The sequence below is a fragment of the Fistularia commersonii genome, chromosome 1 (assembly GCF_037954325.1).
Source record: "Fistularia commersonii isolate RoL2024-O1a breed Wild chromosome 1, RoL_Fcom_v1.0, whole genome shotgun sequence".
Classification (NCBI taxonomy): domain Eukaryota; kingdom Metazoa; phylum Chordata; class Actinopteri; order Syngnathiformes; family Fistulariidae; genus Fistularia; species Fistularia commersonii.
In genome coordinates this window covers 17,221,404-17,248,257 of record NC_141284.1, presented here as the reverse complement: position 1 = coordinate 17,248,257, position 26,854 = coordinate 17,221,404, and the positions used below count along the sequence as shown (strand labels likewise).

Below are 26,854 nucleotides of genomic sequence, written 5' to 3'. Positions count from 1 at the left end.
ACAGCAACCCACCTACGACAGCGGTGTTTTTATTTATTTTTCCTTCCCTTTTTTTTTTTTTTTTTGCCATCGAGATCTGACTTTCACCTCGTCTTCACCTCTGAGCCACTGCTCGCTTTTGCCTCGGGCACTTTTCCAGCTTGTTACCGCGGTGATGCCCCTCACCCCCCTCCAACCCACCCTTCCCCGAGGACGGGGAGACACCGGAGAGACGCAGCGCACATGAAACAAAGCCTCCGTTTGCCTCCATTTTGTTTCCTGGGTATTTTAAGTGTCGGAGAGACGGAATCACTTTCAGTTTCCAGGAGAGAGAAGGAACTTTTATGTCTCACATTGCTGAGGATCTGCCGAGGCGTGCGTGCATTCACACACACACACACACACATACACACACACACACACACACACACACACATGTCGACATGCCACCATACATTCATAATTTTTATATATTAGTCATTGATATGTGGGTAATTTAAAGTTTTTTTTTTTTTTCAATTTCACTAGAGTTTTTTTTTTGTCATTTATGCTAGTTTTGAAATACCTGTATCCATAATTTGAGATAATGTCTTTCAGTCTTTTAAGTCTACTAAAATATTTTTGGGACAATTTTGCTTTTATTTATTTGTTAATTTCTGTGGAGGTTTTAAGCTTCTTATTTTAACGGGATTTCCAATTTTTTTTGCAAATTTGTGATATTTTTTTGAATTTTTTTTTAAGATTTGTACACAACCTCCCCCCCAACTCATTGATGATTCTCTTTCATCATTATTCAATTTTCTTTCAAATCATGCTCACTTTAAATAAGATTCTTTGTTTTTTTTTTCTCTTTTGCATGATTGATCAATAATTTCATTTAATGTTGACTTTGTAGGTGACATTGTGGTTTTTTTTCATCCTTATCATTGTCCAAAATCATGCCATATTTTCTGGTTAAAATTTTTTTTACTACTCGTATTTTTTCGTCTATTTCTTGATGATTTCTGAGTAATTTGTTTCTGATAATTGAGGGGGTGTTCGTTTGCTTGTAATTCCGTTGGTTCTTCTTTGCCTTAATTCTTCTGTGGTTTGTTTCCCTTTTTTTATTCCTCCCACAAGCAGTCGCTTGACTTCCTGTCAGCTGTAAAGAGTCGCATCATATTTACTTTCCTGGAAGAATAAATCACTTTTTATTTTCTCTGCCTCACTTTGTGGGTAATTTGATGTTTTGACGCCTTGGACTCTGGCAGCGCGAGAGGCTCTTTAAGCTTTTATTTTCAAGGCTTTAAGGGAAGTGGATGAATTGATTCGTGTCCTGCGGTTGGTTTTCGAACAGCGCTGCAGGTTTATGGGTTGAAGCTGCGTCCGAACACAATAAAAAAAAGAAAGAGGCAATATGAGGCCTTTTTTAACCCATGCAGTCAGAGTAAAGAGCTGGGAAGGTTTTAGCTGATTACTGCTTTTTTAAATACATAATGTCTTGCAAATTTCTTAAGTACTTATTTTTTGTTTTAAACCTTTTCTGCCTTGGTTATGACAGCTTATTTCTAACAAAGATAACCCTTGAACTAGACAGAAACTGGTGGTAAATAACTGAAACAAAAAGCCATCAAATCTATTGCTGGATGTTGCTTGTCATGTATGTGTCATCACATTGTTACTACTATTACATAAATGAAAAAGGCACAGTATTTGGCCTGTTTGTCATTGGGTGCACGGTGCAGTGGTTATCAATTCCAAAGCAAGAAGGTCCCTGCTCCCATTCTGACAGGGAGCCTGTCTCAGTGGAGTTGGCATGCTCTCCCTGTGTCTGCGTGGATTTCCTCCAGGTTTTCCTCTTTCCTCCATCATTCCTAAAAAATGCTGTTGTTTGACAAGACACCATAAATTGCATGGATGTATGAATGAGAGACTTCATGTTTGTCTCTGTATTTGGCCCTGTGGTCCACTGGCGACTGGTTCAGGGTGAACCCTGGTGAGTGTATGAATGAATGAATGAAATCTTTAAAGTATGTTTGCTTTACCTTTTGTTATGGATTCCTTTCTACTTTTTTAAAATCAGGTTGTAATATGGGAAATGTTTTTGAAAAGGAGATAAAATCTGCAAGTGATAAAACAGAAAAAGTAAATGTGATAGAGATGTCATGACAAAAAAATTAGAAAGAAAGAAAAAAGAAAAGAGAAATCCTGCAAAGTACTAACAATGGCTTTATATTCAGCGCGGGCATTTGTGTGTGTGTGTGTGTGTGTGTGTGTGAGTGAGTGAGATTGACAACCTGCAGCAGCTTCTGATATTCATGAGCGTCTTTTGCTTCACATTTCAGCCATAATTAATAAACTCACACTCGCCTGTGAGGTTCGAGTGAAATATTAACTACATCACGCTCACACACACACACACACACACACACACACATGCACGCACGCATGCAGGCACACACACACATACACACAGATTGAAACATACACTCACACAAACGCAGATGGACACACACATACATGCAAAGGCATGCACACACACGCTGACACCCAAACATATATTATGCACACGGGGAGTAATGAAGGAACATTCACACACTTGTAGACACCTACAGTCAAACACACGCGTACATGTGAGAGCATGCATATGTGCGCTTACACACACAAACACACAAACACACACACACACACACACACTGAAATATACAGCATATTTTATTTTCACACATTCATTTCTATGTAGAAGCACAGAGGCACTTACACATTGTAATGTACAGCATACGCACACATACACTGGCTGAGCGATGAAATCTTAATTAGAGCAGAATTTTACGGATCGTTTCTTGAATTATTTACATTTAATTGTTTGGTCGTTAAATGAAAAAAAAAGAAGCCTAAACTCTTCGTTCATGTTGATTTATTTTAGTGTGACTTTAAATACAGGGTAATTTGTGAATTTGCGTGTGGTTTTTTTTTTTGTGTGTGTGCGTGTGTGTGTGTGTGCTTCTAAAGAGAGCTAGGATGAAATGTAGAATAAATGGCAATAACTAAACAACACACCGGTTGTCTTTGGTCACCGTTACAATGGACAAATCATTTCTGATACTTTATTTCGAGTGAAGATATGATTTAACGATGTTTTGGAGAATAACGGCATGAATTTATGGTTCCATAAAAATGACCAGCAGCTCCCAGTGTTCTCAAATAAATCCTTCCTGAAAACAGCATGTTTGCAACACTGGCAGGACAAAAGTTTCAGACAGTTGTCAAATGTATGTCGTGCTCATATGTGGATCAAGAGCCACAGAGAGATCAATTTATTTGATTCCAATTCTTTATTTGTGTAAATTTGATCATCAGTTTGAGGAGTTTCAATGCCCCTAGGAGGTCAGACGTCAAACATCCAACATGATTCTTTGTCTCCGAGACAGGGTTTGATTGTTGCCTGGGACACACACACACACACACACACACACACACACACACACACACACACACACACACACACAAACACACATGTGAAGAGATAGACAGGACAGTTGTGAGTTGTCTTTTGCCTCTCCATTTATCTGTGTGTATGTGTATGTCAGTCATCTTACAGCCTCATCAACAAAAACAACCTGTAGTTTCTAACTGAGACCAAAAACAGCAAAATTTGCCCTAAATAACTTCAAATCATATAATTGAATTAGATCTGATCTGAAAAACATGCAGAAGAAATAAAACATAAACACTTTTTCTGGAAATAACTATCCTGATTGTCTGATATTCTTTTCTTCCTTAATGGATGCTTTTTTTCTGGCTCTCTTAAATTATATCTCAATGAATTATTTCAAGAAAAAGAACAAACAACAAATCAATTAATTCAACAAAATTAACAAAAAAAAATGTAATCATCCTGAAGAAATTGCCCAACAATATGTCATGCTCTTTTGTTTTTTGCCTTGCTGACAAACCCATTTGTTCCCGAACCATAAAAATCCTGTTTTATCTATTTTCTATCTTTAAAAAAAAACTCCCCATCATGTATTTGTGTATTCTTTCTAAACCTTAGCCATTAGTGTTAGGGTAATTTTTGAAAGTTGATGTTTGAGATCGCCCTGAGTGTCACCGCTTCTGGGCGCTACTTAGCGTCCTCGTCAAAACAAACAAAATGAAGAAATACTAGTAATGTTTTAGAGACTTCAGATTTCACTTTGTTGACGGCGCCATCTGATAGACATAAGTTCAGTGTCTGAGTTTCTGACAGGACATCCATTGTAGGTCAAACAAGTTTGTAATTCATCAACAGGAAGATGCTGGATCATCTTCACAGACTCCCACGTTCTAAGTTGGCAAACTGTTAATTGAACATTGGAAAGGTACCTCTTACCTGAGAGTTAAGGGGTGAAAGGGCACTAAATATCAGTGTTGAACTGAAAACCTCAAAAATAATTTTTCCTCCATCATTATTGTGAAGCGGTTTAGGAGAGACACGCTTTCTATTCTTGTTGTAGATATGGGGCTGACCTGAGGGCTGAAGCTAATCATAGCCAGTACATGGGCTAGAGGTAAGGCTTAACCTGAACGGGTCACCTGTCAATCACATGTCCAGATATACCGTGGAGTCATCAACCATTTACTCATTCTTTTACACCTGCGGACAATTTTGTCTCCAATGAATCTCCAATGAACCTACAGCCTGTTCTTCGACAGTGGGAGGAAGAGGGAGAATATGGATTCTTCTTATAGCAAGCTGCCCCTTGACTTCCAACCCACTGCACTCCTGCTAAAAGTTAGCCGAGCTGGTTGTTTTTGTTGAAACCCCAACTTTATCAATGATTTTTATGGCCGGTTAAAACGCGCCAAATACGTCTTTGCAGAATCTGTAGTTCAAAGCAGCCGCTAGCAGTGTTCCGGATCACTTTGTTTCCTCTGTTAATATTTGCGCCTTCCTGTCAAGTCATGAAGCGGTTTAGGAGAGACGCGCTTCCTCGACGGGAGAAGGGGGTAGGGAGGAGGCAAGACAAAGATGGCTGTCGCCACGTTTTTCGTGGAGATTCAAGTGTGAAAGTGTCTCAGATTGGTTCGCCGTCTATCTCTGGAAGGAAAGTCGCAGATAGAAACGTGCATTTAAAGACTCTCTCTCCCTCCCCTTTTTACTGCTGTATCTCTCTCGGGCGTCCGGCAGCGTCACAGCCTATTTCTGCGGTTCTGGTCCACTTGCCGCAGGGAGGAGATTTAGCCTGCCAATCCCTCTCTGAGATCGAGCCGAGCGGCAAAGCCGAGCCCAGATAATAAGCCGAGGAGCGGCGCCAGGCGAGGGTTAATGGCTGAATAATAGCCGCTAAAAGCTCCGTGCAGCCAGATAGCGGTTCCATACAGAACTCCATTCACAATTTGAAGGATTTAAGGTCACGTATCAACACAGCCGCAGTGAAATCCTGTAAAACCACCATTGATACTTCTAGGCCAGCTTTGAACAGTATTAGCAGCATTTTCAGCAGTTTTACTGCATAACTTTGCTGGTTAAAACTATGTTAATAAATTGGAATATTTTTTTCAGATGACACACAACTGAGATCTTTGTCACATTAATTTGTGTCCCTCTGACAATAAATCAATGTCTAACCAATGTTAACCCTATTCTGAGCTAAATGTGACATGGATGCTATTTCAAATTGGCATCGATGATGAAATTTCACGAATTTCAAATTTATCTCAGATTCTTGGACTTCTTTTTTTTACGCTGAGCTTGCATTGTTTATCTTTTGGGAATGTCTTGCCGAGATTAGTTCAAAATTTCTTTGTCGATTTAAAAACTACAATTGTAGTTTCTGATGTCTGAAAGCTTTCCACTTCCAGGTAGATCAATGTCCGATGCTCGCAACTTGTCCTTCAATTAGCAGACTCCCACTTAAGTCTTATGCCAAGCCATGAGTTGCATTAAACTGGATTGGAAACACGTGGCGGCCTTGGGGGGGGACCAACCAAGGTGTTTAACTACCCAGTTAAATGGGCGAGGCGGATTAAAATGCAGGCCAGCTAATGATTTACGCCATGTTGTGCTTGTTATTGGTCATTTGCTAATTGGTTCGGTACAGGAGGACGGAGGGCCAGAGTGGACCCAGTCGCTTGATTGGATGGAGAAGTTGAGAGTCCACCTGAGTCCGTAAAGTCATCTTATTAAGTTAATTGCATCTTTGCGTGGCTTTTCACACAGTCCAGCGTTTACAGAAGCACTTTACAGGGACAAGAGGGCGAGAAGAGCCGGAGAAAACCAGACTGGCGTTTTTACGAGGAAAAGTTTGCTGGTCTGGGGTTTATCGGTATTATTTCATCATAAAAAGTTTGAGAGAGCGTTCCTCACAGCATGGACGGTGCAGGTTCCAGGTTGTGGATTTGACTGGGTTTTGCTTGTTTGGAGTCTCCATGTTCTCCTTCCTGGGTTCTCTCTAGGTTCTCCATCTTCCTCCCAAAGTCCGAAAAAAGTGGTTAGAAAGTTTATGCTACAGTTCAGGTCCAGGTTGTAATGTGATTTTCCCAATGGTTTCTCCCTGTGTGTTCTCTTCAGGCCCCCCCCCCCCCCCCTTGGTTCTCCTTTTTATCACATTGAAGAGTTTAATTGTCTGTAGGTGTGAATGACTAACTTGTTAAATCCTGTCTCATTCCCCACAGACAGGTAGTACTGGTCAGGTAGTGTCTTGCACATTTAGCGGCACCAATCACACCTTGTATCTCAGATTATATTGTTATTATGATATATTTGTATGTATGTATGTATTGTATGTATTTAATACAAAAGACACTATATGATATCCAGTCGTGGTGAAGCACACTTTAATGCATTGAACTATAATACTTCAACTCGGTGTTTTGCATTTAACCATACCATTAAACACAGTACAAAACTATTCATATTTTAACACACAATATAGTACTCTTTGAACATTGTATATAGACAGTACTATCTAAACCTTGTACACAAATTTCACTAAATTAATGGAACATCGAAACTTAGTAACTGAAACAATGTCAGATATGAATATAAACCACACACACATTGAAACACCTGTTCAGGGATCCAACCTGTAGCTGGCACACGCACACATGCACGCACGCACGCACACACACACACACACACACACACACACACACACACACACCCATCTGCTCAGGACTCTTCATCATCTCTGGACAAAAGACCCCCCCATCTTTGTTTCTCTCCCCTCCGTTGTGTTCGCTGTCTCTCGTCCTCTCCACCATTGTTCTGCCGGCGGGTGCATAAACCTGTCCGGTTGCCGGTTGCCGTGGGAACTCCCTCAGGACGCCCGGATCACAGATGCTTTGCTGATGGGACGTTCAGTTGTATGTGAGCACACACACACTCACCTGTCTCTTCACATTTTACACACAGTTTGACCATCATGTCCTAATTCAAGGACGAGCTTTACGTACACACATGCACACACACACACACGTCTATGGCCAGATGGACCTGCGTCTATGTGTGTGTGTGCGTGTGTGTGTAGGTCAGTCGGGAGCAAGTCTGCAGTGATGAAGAAGTCATAGTGAACATTTAAGTTGTCAGAATCCTGTCCCCTCCTAGAGATGACACATAAACCTGCTTATACATCTGTTTTTGAGTCTGTTGTACACTTTAAAGTCTCACCAGAACACAATTATTACTCAGGTTTCAAGGATTTCTTTTGTCAGATTTGTCAGGCAGGTATTCATGCAATTTCCCCCAATAATTTCCATGTTTATTACCATTTGTTTTTCATTTTTAACTTATTTTACATAGTTTATTGTCATTTTAGATTAAAAGCAAAGATGCATTCGGCTGCACTTAATATTTTGCACATACGCACAGACACAAACACACACACACGCACACACACGCACACACAATTAAAGCTAATGAAGCTGTCTTTCACAACAAAAGACCAAGAGTCAACATCCTCATCTAAGTCAAGACAAGATAAGATAAGATAAACTTTATTGATCCCCATAGGGAAAATTCTTTTGTCACAGCAGGGTAAAAGAATATAAATATCAATCGAGAGACAGTCTATCCACATCTCCGTCATCCTTCTTTCATTCATTCCTTCATCCACCCTCCTCGATCCTCCCTTCATACCCTTGATCTCGTCTTTGTCTCCTTCTTCCCTCTTCCTATTTTCCCTTTTTTTCATGATTACTTTCCATTTGAGTATGTCCCTCCTTTTGGAAATTTGAGTCTAATTCATGCATTGTTTTAAAATAGCATTACATGATATTGTGGTGTTTCAACAAGGAAACAATGGCGGAGATGTGGAGGAGTTTAATACTTTAATACAGAAACACCAACCAACAACAATAATCTTGAACATCCGGGATTGCCCATATTGTCCTTCTTCTTTTTTTGGCTTTTCCCTTCAGGGGTTGCTACAGCGAATCAACTTTCTCCATCTAAACCTATTCTTTGTATCCTCCTCTCTCAGACCAACTACCTTCATATCCACTCTCACTACGTCCATAAATCATTTCTTTGGTCTTCCTCTAGACCGCCTGCCTGGCAGCTCCAATTTCAGCAACCGTCTACCAATATACTCACTATCCCTCCTTTGTACATGACCGAACCATCTCAGTCTGGCGTCTCTGACCTTCTTTCCAAAACATCTAACGTGTGCTGTTCCTCTGATAGACTCATTCTTGATCCTATCCATCCTGGTCACTCCAAAGAGAACCTCAACATCTTCATCTCTGCAACCTCTAGTTCTGCCTCCGTTCTTTTAGTCACTGTACCTGCTTCTAGGCCATTAAGCATTTCTGGTGTCATCACTGTCTTGAACACCTTTCCTTTCATTCTGGCCGATAGTTTTCTATCACATAGTACCCCTGACACTTTTCTCCACCCATTCCAAACTGCTTGAACCCGTCTCTTCATCTTTTTTCCACACTCTCCGTTGCTCTGGACAATTGACCCAAAGTACCTGAAATCCTCCAGCTTCTTGATCTCCACTCCCTGTAGCCTCAACGTTCCACCCGAGTTCCTCTCATTCACACACATATATTCTGTCTTGCTGCGCCTAACTTTCATTCCCCTCCTTTCCAGCGTACACCTCTACCCCTAGATTTTCCTCTCCCTGTTTTCTGCTCTCACCATAGATCACAATGTCATCTGCAAACGTCATGGTCCATGGAGATTCCTGTCTAACATCATCTGTCAGCCTATCCATCACCACTGCAAACAAGAGGGGGCTTAGAACTGATCCCTGATGGAGTCCCACCTCCACCTTGAACTTTTCTGTTACCCCAACAGCACACCTTACCACTGTCTCGCAGCAAGCATACATGTCTTGCACCAGTCTAACATACTTCTCTGCCACTCCAGACTTCCTCTTACAATACCCGAGCTCCTCCCTTGGCACCCTGTCTTATGCTTTTTAGGTCTACAGAAACACAATGCAGCTCCCTCTGGCCTTCTCTGTACCTCTCTACTACCATTCTCAAATCAAATACTGCATCTGCAGTACTCTTTCTAGGCATGAAGCCATACTGCTGTTCACAAATGCTGACTCCTGCTCTCAGTCTAGTTTCCACCACTCTTTCCCATAACTTCATTGTATGGCTCATCAACTTTATCCCTCTATAGTTGCCACAATACTGCACATCCCCCCTTATTCTTAAAAATAGGCACCATCACGCTTCGTTTCCATTCTTCAGGCATCTTTTCACTCACTAAGATCCTGTTGAATAATCGAGTCCGAAACTCTACCGCTGCCTCTCCTAGACACTTCCTCACCTCCAAAGGTACATCATCAGGACCAACTGCCTTTCCACTCTTCATCCTCTTCAATGCCTTCCTCACTTCACTTTTACTAATTTTAGCCACTTTGTGGTTTACAATAGTCACCTCTTCTACCCTTGCCTCTCTTTCATTTTCCACATTGATCAGCTCTTCAAAGTACTCTTTCCATCTTCCCATCACTCTTCTAGCATCTGTCAATACATTTCCCTCTCTATTCTTAATTACCAGGACCTGTTGTACATCCTTTTCATCATTATCTCTCTGTTTTGCCAACCTGTATAGATCATTCTCACTCCCCTTACTGTCCAACAGAGCATACAGGTCATTGTACGCCACGCATCCCACTTTTTCTGTGATAACCACTTTCTCTGTGTATGCTCTTGCACTTCCGCATTCCACCACCAAGTCTCCTTATCTACTTTCCTTCCTGATGATGCACCGAGTACTCTTCTACCTGTCTCCCTGATAACATTAGCTGTTGTTGTCCAATCATCTGGAAGCTCTCCCTGACCACCCAGACCCTTTCTCAACTCCTCCCTGAAAACTATACAACAATCCTCCCTTTTCAGCTTCAACCACTTTGTCCTCTGCTCTGCCTTTGTCATCTTGATCTTCCTTGTCACCAGAGTCATCCTACAAACCACCATCCTATGCTATCTGGCTACAGTCTCACCTATAATTACTTTGCAGTCACTGATCTCTTTCAGGTTACCTCGTGTATACAAGATGTAGTCTACCTGTGTGCTCCTACCTCTGCTCTTGTAAGTTACCCTATGTTCCTGTTTTTTCTTGAAAAAGGAGTTCAGTACAGCATTTCCATCCTTTTTGGAAAGTCTACCACCATCTGTCCCTCTGCGTTCCTATCCTGGATACCAAATCTGCCCATCACTTCTTCATCCCTTCTATTGCCTTCACCAACATATCCATTGAAGTCTGCATCAATTACCACTGTCTCATTTCATCACACCTTCAATGTCCAGTTTCAGACTCATAAGTCTATATGACATTCTTTTCACCTCCAGAACGTTCCTAACTAACTCCTCCTTCAAGATAACTCCTACTCCATTTCTCTTCTTGTCAGTACCATGATAGTACAACTTAAAGCCTGCTCCTGAGCTTCCAGCCTTACTACGTTTCCACCTGGTCTCCTGGACACACAGTATATCCACCTTCCTTCTCTGCATCATGTCGACCAACTCTCTACCTTTTCCTGTCATAGTCCCGATATTCAAAGTCCCTACTCTCAGTCCCAGGCTCTTTCCTTTCCTCATCCTGTCTACTTCAAAACGGGTCTTCCTCCTCTCATTTGACCTACAGTAGCCCAATTTCCACCGGTACTCTGTAGGTAATCGGTACCAATGGCGGTCGTTGTTAACCTGGTCCTCGACCAATGAGGTATGATCTGGTTATCATGGTCGATTTGCATGCTTGGTTTTGGCAAAAGTTTTACGCCGGATGCCCTTCCTGAGGCAACCCGCTGCATTTATTCGGGCTTGGGATCGGCTCAGGGAGACACTGCTCCGTGCCCCCCTGAGGCTGGCTCTGGGAGACACTGGCCAGTGCCAGCTTGAGGCTGCATTCAATACAGAAATACCATCAAACAACAATAACCTTGAACATCCGGGATTATCCATATATTCCCGGTTTAACCACGCCCCCCAGCCCTTAGTCCCGTGGGGTGAGAGGCCACACCCTTTAGTGTCCGTCACAATATATATTTATTGTTAGTGAATATTTTCATTTTATTTTATTGCAATGACACACAAAAAGACATCCAGAAACCAACTAAGTTTTAGAACATGCCAATTGTTAAAGTAATTTTCTCAACAGGGCTCTTAAGTGATGTCGAAAAAAACATGAAGAATATTTTAAAGCGACAGCATGTCTGTCTGCAGCCAGAATCTGTTTCTCTTCTTGTTTCGGTTCACCATATCTTTTTATGAGCTGCAATAGAACGACAATGCAGTCAGGAGTATGTGTGTGTGTGTGTGTGTGTGTGTGTGTGTGTTTATGTTTGTGTGTGTGTGTGTGTGTGTGTGTGTGTGCGTGCGTGCGTGCGTGCATGCATGTGTGTGTTTGCAAGCGATAAAAGCCAGTGCGAAGAGGAAGTGTTTCTTATCAGAACTTCTAATCACTATTCATATTGTCCACAAACACCCACACAGACACACACACACAACACACACACACACACACACACACACACACACACACACACACACACACACACACACACACAGACATGCATAGGGACACACACGGGAGGTAGAATGATATCTCGTTCTGTTCCTGGCTGTAATTTAACAGAGCCTATATAGGAATGTTTGTGTGTGTATGTGTGTGTGTGTGTGTGTGTGTGTGTGTGTGTGTGTGTGTGTGTGTGTGTGTGTGTGTGTGTGTGTGAGCGCACGTCTTATCACTTCGTGGCTTTAGACCAATCAGCTCTCCTGCTCCTTCCTCTGGTACATCAGGCCGCTTTTTGTCTTTGAGTTTTATTAACTGAAGCCTCTCATCGTTCTCTGTGATACTTGTGTCCCAGAATATTAAGATGTTTGGGGGAAAAAAAAGGAACGTCCTCATACGAGGACAACGGGTTCAGTTATTTACTGGAATTGTTAAAGTGTTCTCTTCCACTTACCACATCAACCAGTGGACAAGCAACACCTGCTCCACGAGGTATCACCACGCTATTCAGTCCCTTTGTCCTCAAACAGGTACTTGGCCATTGTTAGCATCTTGGCTAATCTTATGCCAGAATTTAAGACTACAGTCAAGACGTTAAAAAAAGGTGCTGTCCCTAGCAGGTGCTAATAGGTAAGATGAAGACAAGGAGTCAAACTTAATAAGAATCGAGCATTTTATTTTGTCTTTTTAATGAAATGACAGTGTTATGTGTTTTGTTACTCTATTCAAGGGGTTGCCTTAACTGCCTTTTAGAGGTGCAAATAAGTCAGACAGTGAGTTGGACTTATTTTAATATGTTGCATTCAGTTGATTGTGGATTCAGAGGTTTAATCCATATGTCATTCTCAGATTTTTCCTTTTTTTGCAACAGGAAACATTAATTGAAAAAATATTGCATTGCTTAAAAACAAAAAAGTACATTTCTGGATTATTTTTCAAATTGTTTCCGTGATATTGGTCTTGTTTTTGTGTTGGTGCATGTGTGTGTGTGAGTGTGTGTTTGGGGCCAAAGGTATGTTGTTCCGACTCTGTTGCCAAACTAATTAGCGCTGCGGAGCTCAGAGGCCTGCAGAGAGATTACACACCATGCCGTGTGTCTGTGTGTGTCTGCGTGTGTGATGTACTGCCAAAATACCTCTTTGGTTCTCGTTCACACACCTGGAACACACACACACACGCAGACATCCCTCCGACATGGTTCTGGCCTGTGATGCTTCGGCCTTGTTAATGGAGCTACAGGTCGCTGGACTGCTGTTTTTGTGTTTGTGTGTGTGTGTGTGCGGGCGCGCATATGTGATTGAATGCGTGTCCGCTTTGTGTCTGCTGTGTGCATGTTTGGTTTACTGAGTAATGGTACATACTGAGTAGCACACAACTTTCACCTCTAAAGTGTGACGTCAATTGTAATTTATTTATTTTCAAAAGAATTTAAAAGAAACTTTGAATATGGACAAAATAAGGGAAAAAAAACATTTGTTATTTATTTATTTATTTCCAAGGGTTTTTCACAAATCCAAGTTTTTCTTCATACTCCTAAATTTCTTTCAAACAAATTCTTATTTCAATTTGATTCAATGTTATTCTGATCTTTTTTGTTATTGTTTTTTTAACAGGCTTATTCACTTCAATTTTTTTTACCTCTTTCACATAATTTAGAAACAAATTCACAAGAAATGTATCCGTTCCTCGTAACTTCAAATGTATGAATAATGACTTATAATATTGACTTTAGATTTATTTTCTGTTATCACAAGCAGATTGAGTAATTTTGACAAGTTATTTATTTTTTATTTTTAGTACTTTTTTCAGTGCAGTTATGTTTAGCAAAATATTAATTAATTTCTGATTATTAAGGTGTAACTGTACATCAGAAACAGAATCCTTTATTGATTCCTGAGGATCCAAAATGTGTGTATATATGTGTGTGTGTGTGTGTGTGTGTGTTTGTGTATTTGTGTGTGTTTTTGTGTGCCGATAGTTGATTGATTAGCAGGTAATTACAATTTCCACTTAACTTCCCATTGATATTAATTTCCCTTTTAATCAGCACTCAGATGAATTGTGTTTTTTCTTCAGCTCATATTCTAACCAAATTTTACTTCCACCTTTAAAACTAACAGCGTCTTTGAGCAAGTTTTGACTTTTATGTTTTAGTTTTTATTAAAAAAAAAACAAAAGGTTGGTAAAAAAAAAAAAAAAAATCATCCTCTTTTTAAAAAAAATGAGTTCCAACTTACTGGTTGTCTGCTTTAGGCTTCCATCTACAGAGTTGAGCGTTTTTTTTAATTTGAGGGAAAGGTTTCCATGACGATGGGAGGAAGAAAAGATGCAGCTGACTCCCAGCGTTTAACCAGATTACGCCGTTTCCTGTCGGGATTAACGCGGTTTACAGTCTTCCCTTCTCTTTGTCGTCAAGTCAAATTGAATTGAGGGATCAGCGGAGGAGGAGGAGGAACAGGATGAGGATGAGGCGACAGAGTTAAAAAACATTTTTATCAGTTGCAGTTCATATAATCTAGTTGAATAATACTGTTGAGAGATAATGAATCAAAATCATTATATAATCAAAATTAAGTGGATTAAAAACAATAAAAACATTACCAATAACATGAGAAAAATATTAATAACAATAACAATAACAATGAAATTGATGAGGTGGGGAATATTAATCATAATATTCCTCACCTCATCTATTTCAATTTTTATCATTCTTCTCTCTCTTGATTAACTTTTTTTATTGAAATGTGGGACAAATGACCAAGAAATTTGTAAAAATATTCTTACAATAAAATATTGTATTTTGTAATGTGAAGTATCTATTTGAAATTAAGTTATAACACCCAAGTTAAATTGTTCGAAATCACTTTTTTTTTTAGAATATTACACTTGATGGCTCGTTCGCGGAGACATCGCCTCCTGCTGTGCGAAACGTGAGGTGTTTGGATCGAGGAGTGGTCTTCAGGGGTCGGACTCGGGAAGGAAAAGGAGGGCGCAGGTTAAAAAAGAGATATAAGAAGACAGGAGGGGACAATGAGGGGAACGAGGAAGGAGGCGTAAGAGGCCGCCGGGGGAGGACGACTCTTTCTCTTCATTGGCTCCCGGCCAACGATGAAGAGGAAGAGGAGAGAGTTGTCTCTTTGTTTGAAGGTTAAAAGAGGATGGGAGAGAAGTTGGTTCGGGGAGGCAGGCTGGGGAGCGAGGAGGTGATGAAGGAGAGAAAAAGGAGGAAAAGGATGAGGAGGACAGGGGATGGAGGGAACTAGAAGAAATGATAAAGACATGAAGAGAAAGAGCAGCTCAAGTAATTTTGTCTCCGGTGTGGCAGCAGCTTTTATACCATTAACAACCCATGTGTGTGTGTGTGTGCAATCCGGTGCGTGTGCGCACGTTTGCATGTGTGTGTGCGCGTATGCGTGCACACGGCGCCTGCCAACTTTTTAACGAGGGACTGCTGCTAATTTCAGAGCTAATACTGAACTGTTCCACATCACTGAGCCCGAAGGGGAGGGGGAGAGAGGGAGACGGGGGGAGGCGGAGGGAGAGGCTGGTGGGTGGAGGCCGAGAGAGGAGGAAAGTTAGGATGAAGGAGGGGGGCGACGAGGAAAGACGGGATGAAGAGTGACAAGGAAAGGAAACGGGAAAGACAGGACATACGATGGGAGGAGGACGAGGAGGAGATGAGGGGTGGGGAGACAGCAGGAGGGGGGAGAGGTGGAGGTGAGGATGAAAGAAGGGGGATCAAGGAGGAATACGGGGCGAGGGAGGAAAGGAAGGAAAATAGATGGGCCATATGAGGGGGGGCGCAGGAGGGAGGCGAGGAGCGGAGACAGCTTTGGAGGGAGGGTGAGGGAGACAACGAGAGGAGAAGACGCAGCCGGAGGAGGAGGAGGGAGGGGACAGGAGGGGAGGTGAATGGATGAGAGAGACAGGTGGAGGGGGGAAGGAGAAGGTGATGGAGGGAGGGGTTGGAGATGGACTGGGGGGGGGGCAGTCTGGAAGAGGAGAGGAAGGAGGCAAGACTGGACTTGATGGGGGACGGATGGGGAGATGGAAGAAAAGACAGGATGGAGAGGGAGGAAGACAGATGGTGAGAAGAGGGATGGGGAGCAGGAGGACATCGAAAGAGGTGAGATGGGAAGAAGGAAGACAAGGGGTTAGAGGGGAGGAGAACAGATAGAAGGAGGAGAGGGGAGGGAAAACCAGGGGGAAGGAGGGGAGACAGGAGATTTGGAGACGGGTTGTGGAGGGACCGAGAGGTGGATGGAATGGAGGGAGACGGGGGGAGGAGGGGAGTGAGAGGAGAAGAAAGGGAGAAGAAGTGATGGAGGTGTGGAGATGAAGAGAAAGGACAGGAGTGGGGGAGATGGAGGAGGAAAGAGGAGGGGCAAAAAGGATGGGAAGGGAAGAGAGAGGAGGGGAACGCCGGAGAAGAGAGGGGGAGCGAGACAGTTCAGAGGAGGTGAAGGTTATCGACCCCACCCTCAGCAGCTGTCACCTCCTCCTCCCCTTCCTCCCATCTTGCATCCCTCTTTCATCATCCCTCCTTTCCCTCCCGCCGCCATTTGTCATCATCCACTTCCTGTCTGTCTCATTCTCATGCATCTGACCTTTGACCTCTTCTGTTCGCCTCTTTCATATAACTCGGGGACTTCAACCGATCAAGCAGTTTTTATTTTGTTAATATCTCAAAATAAAACTCTCTCAATCAAAAAAAGTAAAAAAAAATAGAAAGATAATCAAACATAAAAAAATCAAATTTTAACATACATTTTTTTCAGTAAAAGTGATTTCCTATTGACTATTAAGGATATTCTTGAAAAATCTAAAAAAAATAGAATAAAAGGAAAAAATAAAAAAGATAAAATGAATTAAAATGAAATAGGAATATATAAAAATAAAATAAATGTCTCTACATGTCCATTTAAATTTTTAATCGCAACTTTTCATTTTGGGCCCAATGCGGCTTTTTGACTGGAAGCACAGACATAATGTTGGCTGGACATCCGAGTGTGGTGGTTGAGGTTTCTTGTGGGGAAATTAGAATATTCGGGCAAATCTTTTATAATTCACAGAAATAATTCATTTTATTTTGTTTTTCTTGATGGCGTCGTCTGAAATCTCAGAAGTTCTCGATGTGTTTACATGTTTTTCATTTGTTTTCATTTCGCTCTTTTTTACATCTGTTTACGTTGTTGGCGCAAGTTTGTGCTCAGTCATGAATACCCGTTCCCATGGAAACCTGGGTCATGGGGGTCTCGTGAGATTTGACCAGTGCTGTAATTTATTGTTTTTGATTTTTACTTTCCATGTTTGAAAATTGTTTTTCGTCAAGCTTCCTCATTTTCAGTTCCTTTTTCCTTTTGAAATAATTTTGCAGGGAACACCTTTCGGCAATTTCCTGTTTTTCAGGGTTTAACCCCTTGCTTGTTTATATGCTTTTTAATAAATGTCTTAAAGTTTTTGGTGATTTTTTATTGATTTATTCAGTAAATTCCTAAGGCCTGTTATTTTGAGTAAATTTTGGATCATTTTTTGATCATTACTCCTTTATTTTTCTTTGATTGGGAGAAAATCAAATTGACACCCGATTAGCCTTTTTTTTAACTCTTATTTTTCACATTTTCTTCTCACCAAGTGTTAAATCCATTTCAGTTGATTTTTTGAATCACTTCTACCTTTTTTAAAATATAATTATTATCTTATTATTTTTAGGTAATTTCCTGTTGATTAAGGACATTTCCTGATTCTTCTTGGTTTTATTTATTTATTTACTTTTTTAATTTCTTGCTGACTTTTTGACATTTTTTTATCTTTATATTTTTTACTTCTGTTTTGGAAAATAGTTTTCAGCTAGCTAATTTATTGGAGAATAAAATAAATTGTATTCGTTTGTTTATTTCCATGCCAGAATTACTCTGGTGTTTATGCCTTGCTAAATATTTTCCAAATGAATGTCCATCACTCATGTTGTTGGCCCGATCATTTGCTTCCCTGCTTTTATTTTATTTATTTTATTCTCCCTCTGGTCGTATTCGGCTATTGATGCATGTTTTGCTATTAATCTTTAGTAATTAATACGCGTGCCTTCTTCCCGCCAACGTGCGATTATTACCCCGTAATGTTCATTATCGCATGAGTAAAGGCAGCTTTGCTTAATTGCGCGGCGTCTTCGCATCCATTACTGTTTCCTCGTCAAGGAGATAACGGTCGCCGCGGAAATGAAGAGACACGTGTCGCCCCAGCGAGGAACGGCGGGATAAGTATTTATCCGCCAAATGACGTGAGGCGATGTTGAACGTATTTATTACGCAGATGTTTCAACTACAATAGCGCCTCCTCATGGGAGATCCAGAGTGCTATTACCAGATTATCTAAGAAGATGTATTCCTTTACATCATCTCTTGCATCATTTATTTGTTATATTTATTTGATTATTTGTTCATATGTTTCTGTTTTTTTTTTCATTTAAATTAAAAATATATTTTTAAATATATTCTTTAGATGTAGTTTAACAGCACTCCCTGATGGAATTTATCATTGCAATTGAGTTTCAAGGTAATCTCTTATTATTTGGTTGTTCTTTTTTTCTTGTTCGGGAAATCTGCAGTTTTTTCATGTTTTTATCTGTTTTTTAAGTAGTGTTTTTAAGGTAGTTTATGAATTTAATTATTTGTGTCCAAGTTATTTTTCACCAAATATCATCGTGTGTTTCATTCAGGTTGTAATTATTATGGATTAATTGGGATCTTGACATTTTAAGACCTCTTTCTCAGGTAGTTCCTTTCTTTCGCCCTTTTTTGGTAGTTTATCGATAATATTCAGGTCACTGATTGACCATCTCCCCCCTGCCCTCCTGATCCCCCTGGTAGCATACGATTGGCTTGAACCTCATCTCAGCAGGAGGTCCTATAACCCTTGGGTGCTGCTCTGCTATTGCACAGTGATCGAGCGGGTTCTAGAGTCTCTGTCTGACTTCAAAGTCCGAAGTTAAGGCTTAATTCAGCGGCAAAAAAGAAGAAAAAAAAATAGCAGAAAAAAACAAAATCAGTTGAAATTATAAAAGGAAACATTTTGCTGCAACAAGTAACCAAAATATAAAAAAATAAATGACTGATAATCAATGACATAATCATTGAGGAAACACCTTTGGCTCACTCATAGAAAGTATAAGAAAAATCATATTAATCAATATTATTTGAAAAAAAAAAATATTCTGATGACATTTACAAGTAACTAAAAATCTTCAAAGAAACTACATTACAGAAAAAAATGTTCAAAAAAACAATGAGAAGCTATATATAAAAAGCTATATATATACAACATATAAATACATATACAACTACATATAAAACTGGGCATGAAATATGAGTACAATTTTCTTTGTTAAAATGAACATTTTAAGAGAAATTCTGTGAGTGACCTGACAGTTTAATGTCAGAGGTCACACATATGTCACTGTGATGTCATACATGAGCTCATTGATCAACTCATTTTTTCGCTTTCTCCTCTTTCATCCTCCCTTTTCGACCTCTTCGTCTTTTTCTCGGCAGGTTTATTGGGTTTGGCGTTCAGTACGCTGATCATTGGACACACACACATGCACGCACACAGGCAAACACACATACTCGCATATGTAGTGTCATCGCCATGGCGATGTCAGCAGGCGGGGCTTAATCCAAAGTGACACTTGTTCTCTGCCTTCCTTTCCATCGCCATGGAAGCAATTACCCTCCTCCTGAAGGGCCTTTGTCTGTGTGTGTGTGTGGGTGTGTGCGTCGCGTGTGTTCGTGCATGCATGTGTCCGTCTGTGTGTGTGTGTGTGTGTGTGTGTGTGTGTGTGTGTGTGTGTGTGTGTGTGTGTGTGTGTGTGTGCGCGCCTGGGTACCCGTCCTGCTCAGAGTTGACAGGGCGGAACCTGGGCTATGGGTCATCTGATTGGCTGAATTGAAAGAGCTAGCAATCCAGTGCAGAGCGAGAGAGATGATGCTTTCTTCTTTTTCTTTCAAATGTTTTTTTTGTTTTGAGGAAGAAAAGTTTTTCATCCCATATCGAACCAGGGGCTGAGGGAAGGCTAGCGGGGGAAGTAGACGATAGAGAAATCGAGAGAAAGAGGGAACGATAGAGAGCGAGGAAGACAAACAAGATGGGAATGAGAGAAAGAGGAAGAAGGAAAGACAGGATTGAGAGAGAGAAAGAGGGGGATGGTGATAGGCAGAGATGGAGTGAGAAAGAAAAGGAGAGAGGGAAAGAGGGAGGAGGGGGAGATAGAGAGACAGAGAAAAAAGGCGGGATAGATGGAGAAAGGAAATGAGTTTCTCTTCCATTTCTTTTATATTTTAGGTTAGGTATATGTTAGGTAATATTACTTTGTTGTTTTTTTTCATTCATTCCATTAAATGTTCATTTTCTTCCCTGGGCCTACAGATTTTGTCTTTCAAAAGTTAAAAAAATGATTTCTTTCTGGTGTTCATTTCATCAAATTTTTATGTTTTTTAGGTTTCTCAATTCCATCTTCCCCATGTTTGTGTGTGTGTAAAGATGACAAGCCTAATTTATGTAATATGAAATAACAACAATTTGTGCCAAAAAACCTTGGTTTCATATAAAAGCCCACCATGTTTCTGAAGAGTTTACTCCTTCGGAGATATGTTATCTTTAAATCAAGAATAAAGTCAAAACAAACAAGATGATGTTTCATCAACACACTGACAAGTTAAACTGTTATCATTTTAATATTTATTATTGAATAGTTTCGAAAATTTAAAAGAGAGGGAACAACGAAGGATGCGGACAAAATGTCACCCAAATGAAAACATATTGAAAAAAATATTTTATTAACATACATATATATGCAATTGTTTTATTCACCAGATAGGCTATAAATATACTTTATAGCTGTGTAATTAGATAATACCAACACAGAAAACGCAAGGAAAGTTGTGTGGTGTGTATGTGTGTGTGTGTGTGTGTGTGTGTGTGTGTGTGTGTGTGTGTGTGTATGTGTGTGTGTGTGTGTGTGTGTGTGTGTGTGTGTGTGTGTGTGTGTGTGTGACATAAATCCGTCATATGACTGATGGTCAGTTTGACCTCCAATTGACCTGGAAGTTAAACCTAGACCTTCCTAGATGCCATAAAGCCTTACAGACACACACACACACACAAACACCCACACACACACACACGCGTCATGCTTCGAGGATGACAAGCTTTTTAAAAAGCCATCGACCACCTCGCTGAACTTTACGATGTGACACACACACACACACAGGCAGCTGCGACGAGCTCTTTAAAACACCATCAAGTCACCCATCTGAACTTTACGACAAGTTTCATCTCATGTTTAGACGAGACATGTGCAAACACACTCACTCACACACACACACACACACACACACACACACACACACACACACACACACATACATACACACACACACACACACACACTCACAGTCACATAAATGCACATGCATTACAAGTGTCGCATTATCGACTTGCAGAGACATGATGAATATGTCTGTTTGAGTCAAGGTCAAACACACCTCCAAACACGCGTGCCCACACACACACACACACGCGCGCACGCACACACACACACACACACACACACACACACACACACACACACACACACACAAAGGCTCATTTGTTGCCCATCAACGTAAACCTTTCAGAGTTGGATAAATTCCCGCAGCTGGTTCTTCACTCATCCACTGCAGCAGGTCCAAGGACTTCCAGTCAGGGGTCCTTAAATGTCTTCTTGAGATCTTTTAAGGTCTTCTGGGGGTCCTTGATGGTTTTCCATCTATCCATGAAGGTTTTCCCCAGGTCTTCGAAGGTCTTCCACATTTCCTCGAATGTCCTCTGGGTGTCCTTCAAGATTTTAAGGTATCATTGAGGGTCTTCCACAGATACTTGAAGATCTAGCCTGCGTCCTTGAAGGTCTTGCAGAGATTTTTGACAGTCGTTGAGCAGTCCTTGAAATTCTCCCAAGAGGTCTGCAACAGATCCACGGCGAACCAAGAATAATTTATTCCTCATCAAATGATTAGATTTTGGCATCTTTATAACAGTGCATATATTTATGTAACAACATGTTTTTTACTTGTTTTCTATTGCTTTTTATGAAGTATCAAGGTTTTTAGATCGTCAAATCATTTTACTAATTTCCTACTCTTCCATTGATCTTCTATTTTTCTTTTTTTTGATAATTTGGAAATATTATTTATTAACTTCCTTTCCTTCCTTTCATCCATCCACCCTTTTATCTTGTTTCACTTTTTTTTGTTCCGGTCGCAAATGAATAATCTGTCTTTACTGGTATGTGAGTGCACCCGTGTGCATGCTCGAGTCTGCGTGCATGCGCGAGTCCGTGTGCATGTGCGCAAGTGCGCTGATTTATTGCCGACCTAATAGACGCTGGCGTGCAAGGATGACGAGGGTCGTCGCTGCCATTGAAGGTGAAGGAGGGAGAACAAACAGCGGCTCTTTGAAATGAAATAATGGAGTGGAAAGAGACTGTGGGGGAAGAAGGAAGGAAGGGAGGGGGGGGAGAGGAGACAAAGAGAGGGAAGAAAGGAGGGAGGGTAAGGAGATGAAGGAGAGGATGGAGGAAGGAAAGGAAAGGAGACAGGAAAGTCAGGTAGGAAGGAGATGATTGAGCAATGGGAGGGCGGAAGGAAATATCTCGCCGTGCTGATCAATCAGGGTCATTGATCGTGGGCGATCAAAGCTTTGATCTTGGCATCCCTCGGTTCTCCCTCTTTAAAACAAGTGCTTTGTTTTGAAACTCGCCCTGCTGTCCTCCGATGGCAACCGACGAGACGTGTGGTCCACCGAAGCTTAGATTCAGCAGTCCATCGTAGCTAACATTCCTAATCTGAGCTACAATAAGGATTAGTTTAAAAGAAAAAAGCGAACACAAAAAGAAGCATTTGGATTTTGTTCCACCATAGTCAGAGGTTGAGTTTTATTTTAGTTTGTAACAGGCTATTTGTAACTTTATTCTTCTTCCCAAGTGCTGCTGTTAAAAACATATTTTGCATATTTTGCCTCATATAAGGACTCTGGGGTGCAATTGGTTAAAAAATTAAACTGTGCCTATTTTATCGATTATGTTATTACTGAAACGGTCCACCTCCTCTGTCTAGGCTGCAGGCGTTGAGGAAGGAGAAGTCTCGGGACGCGGCTAGATCGCGGCGGGGAAAGGAGAACTTTGAGTTTTATGAGCTGGCGAAGATGCTTCCGCTGCCCGGCGCCATTACCAGCCAGCTGGACAAGGCGTCCATCATCCGCCTCACCATCAGCTACCTGAAGATGAGGGACTTTGCCAACCAGGGAGACCCGCCATGGAACCTGCGCATCGAGGGCCCGCCACCAAACACCTCCGTAAAAGGTAAGAGGGCGCCTGCGATTGCCTGACAGGAACTGGCATGGTGGACGACAGGTGACATCATGTGTCCAGACAAAAACACCTCAATTCAGGGAAACAGTGTGAAATCCCCCCTCCAACAAGGACAATGGTTCAGTCCAGTGATGACGTCACTGAAATAAAAGTAAAAATCAACCTGACAGATACTGGATATACAGAGATGATGGTACTAAACTGCCACTACTGCAGGTTCCTAATACAACGCCTAACTTATACTATCTACTGCTACTATTACTGCTTTATCTTGCTACTTTCTATTACTTTGACTGGTATTGCCAACTTCTACCATCACCTACTAAAGGCTCCTACTCGTGCAGTACTCCTCAATACTATTACTTCCGCTGACTTCTAAACCCAGCTAGTAATAAGTGTCACTACTGCTCTTTTGCACAACAAAGTATTACATACAGCTACCACTACGTCTTCTAGATGCTTTTCACTTTGACAATTTCCACCTCTAATACTGATACTGCCAGCATCTGCCACACATAACACGTACTACTACAACCAAGACTTTAATCCACTTCACTATTACTTTCCTCTTCCATGATTCACTTGTGCAGCAATGACTATACTTTTTAAAACTACAACAACAGCCGCAGTTATTACTGAGTGCTGCAATTTACTCCCAGTGTATTTATGACCAATTTTACCATTACTACTAACCACAACTACTACTGCCACATATTATTACTACGTCTAACTGCTACTGCTACTGCAACTACAAATATTACTACTACTAAGACTTTTTTCAGATGATGACAAACTTAAATGAGGGAATACGATGACCTCTCCTTTCGCAGACTAAGCATTTTGTGTACTAGTGCTTCTGCGATGTACTAGAACTTCCATCAAAGAAACATTATTGCTACCAGTTTTCTTTATTTAGAATACTTGACTCCTAACTCCCTACTTCTACTTTAAACGATTCCTAACGACCATTGGATATAACTATTACAAAGTACTACAACTACTATGACTACAATATATTTATAACTTGCACTATAAACTATAGCTTGCAAATATCATACTCCTATCACAGTAATGAAAACGAGTGTCACATGTACTGCTAATAATTGGATTCACACATTCATTCTAACTTGGGACTGAAGTCTTAACTATGTTTTTTTAATTGTCAACTAAACGGCATATCCCAACAGCGTCGCTTGCTTTCATTCTCCGCTAGCAGCAAATCTGGCCCTTTAGAACACACACACACACACACACGCGCGCGCGTTAAGTGATTTTGGTGTGTGAACATTAAGCTTTGATGAATTTGAGCCTGAAGAAGGGGACAAAAAAGCGAACACTTGTGAGTCTGAGTGGGATTTGCCTTTGAAATGGGCTCTTTAGAGCAACGCACTTAACAGGAGAGAAAACAGCAATGCTTGGGCTCGAAGGAATGACCCACACATGAAAGTGTGTTTGTGTGTGTGTGTGTGTGCGGGCAAAGATTGCAGCTGGGATATGTATTGCACATCGAGCTGCAAAAGAATAACACTGTAGTTTGGCTAGTGTCAAGAGAAGTACATGGTTTTCTGACTGTGTGTGAGTACGTGCCTGTGTGTGAGTACGTGCGTGTGTGTGTGTGTGTGTGTGTGTATATGTGTGTGTGTGCGTGTGTGCCTGTGAGTGTGCGTGTGTGTCTTTGTGTGTGTGCACATACCGCTGCTACACAACAGCAGATGGCATCATTGTTGTCCTGGCTTTGAAGGAGTGCATGCATTTTAATGACCTGAAATGTATACACTGAATTACTGTGTGTGCGTGTGGGTGCGTGCATGTGTGTGTATGTGTGTGTGTATGTTCACTTGCTGAATTGTGTTGTTACTGTCTTAGATAGTGTAGACCAAACCCAACAACAAGAGTCAAGAGTATCCCCCAATTTATTTTAATATTATAAAAGATCGTCAAAATTTTCAATATTCAATCAAAAATATTTTTTGACAGAAAAATTGTCTAAATATTTTGAGACTATTTTTACAATATGTCATCCATGTTGCTTGTTTTCCCCCCAAAGTTTTGAACAGAATTCAATAAAAGGAAGCAAAATTAAAAAAATAAAGAAATCGTTATCTAGCAAATAATATCAAGAAGCCAAAGTGTACTGAATAATTCAGACATCAGTTTTACGCAATTTGTTTTCTACAGAAGTCACATGATGATAAAAAATAACCTCTATGCTCATTAAAAAGACATCATTTGACTTGCCTATATTTGATGGTTATGTTTATAAATGGCACCTATAAACACACAGGAGATGAAACACATACTCACTATGACTACATACACACCAACATACAGAACGTGAGGGCGCTCTCACCTTGTGTGCACGCGCACACACACACACACACACACATGCATGCACATGCACATGCACATGCATAACATTCCATTTAATCAGATTGACTTTACACACAACCACACAGACATTCAACACATGCAGACAACCCCCCTCCACACACACACACAGACACATGCACTTTGACCACATAGACACAATTTAAATGCACACTTGTGTGTTCTGAATCTCCTATTGACTGACTAATGAATGAATATCCTCATGCAGAATTCTGTTTTTGAGTGCGTATGTGCACGACAGTGTCTGTGTATGTTGTGTCTGTCTCGATGCCCATGTGACTTTTCCCTTTGTAATTGTTTGCCATGTGTGTCCGTGTCTGTGTGTGTGTGTTTGTTGTTATACAGCAGAGTGCTATTGATTCTGGCCTCTGTAGCTGCTCTGCATCGCTTCAGGTAATGAAGACAGTTGACTGTGTGTGTGTGTGTGTGTGTGTGTGTGTGTGTGTGTGTGTGTGTGTGTGTGTGTGCGTGCGTGTGTGTGTGTGTGTGTATGCGCGCACGCGCGTGTGTGTGTGTGTGTGTGTGTGCGTATGTGTATGTGTGTATTTGATGACTCCATAGTGGTTCTGTTAGTAAAAATATCCTCACTTGTGTTTTCCTCCTCACTGTCTCGCTCTGTGGCAACAGTTTTGGAATCAGTGCTCGTTCAATCGAGATGCCCCCTGGTGTTGAGCGCATTGGTATAGCAGGGGTGCCCACACTTTTTCGCCTTGTGAGCTACTTTTTAAATGACCATGTAAAAATGCTCTACCTGTACTTAAAATGCTGCATATATATTTATTGATATATCTACTGAGTATACTCAACACAATATTTGTGCACCTTGCATAACTGTGTGAACCGTTACAGCAGACTATAACAGAGTACATTTTTGGTCATTACCTTACTCTGATGACTTGTACTTTGTGGAATCAGCCAGAGCTGCGTTGTCCAGATAGTAGCTGCTGGTAGCCAGTCTCGGGTTTTTGAGATTAGCACTGAGAAAAGTGTCTCCTTTACAGACAACTGTGATTTTGGTCCCTTCACCTCTCGCTGAAAGTGCGCCTCTACATCAAGTTTTCGGTTTCTTACTTGATTGTCCTCCCGCACTCATGTTTTTCCCTTTCTTTAGAAGAAATCAATTAAGAGGCTAACTTTCTGGTAAGCTC

The 26,854-nt window shown here is 41.0% G+C and overlaps 1 protein-coding gene across 1 annotated transcript in view; it reads left to right on the top strand.

Moving 5' to 3' along the window:
* Positions 1-26,854, top strand: part of npas3 (neuronal PAS domain protein 3) — a 223,304-nt gene that overhangs the window by 71,384 nt on the left and 125,066 nt on the right. Inside the window, exon 3 of the mRNA XM_086151849.1 lies at positions 23,065-23,309. Coding sequence (XP_086007975.1) covers positions 23,065-23,309 — 245 coding nt within the window. The remainder of the gene's footprint in view (positions 1-23,064; positions 23,310-26,854) is intronic.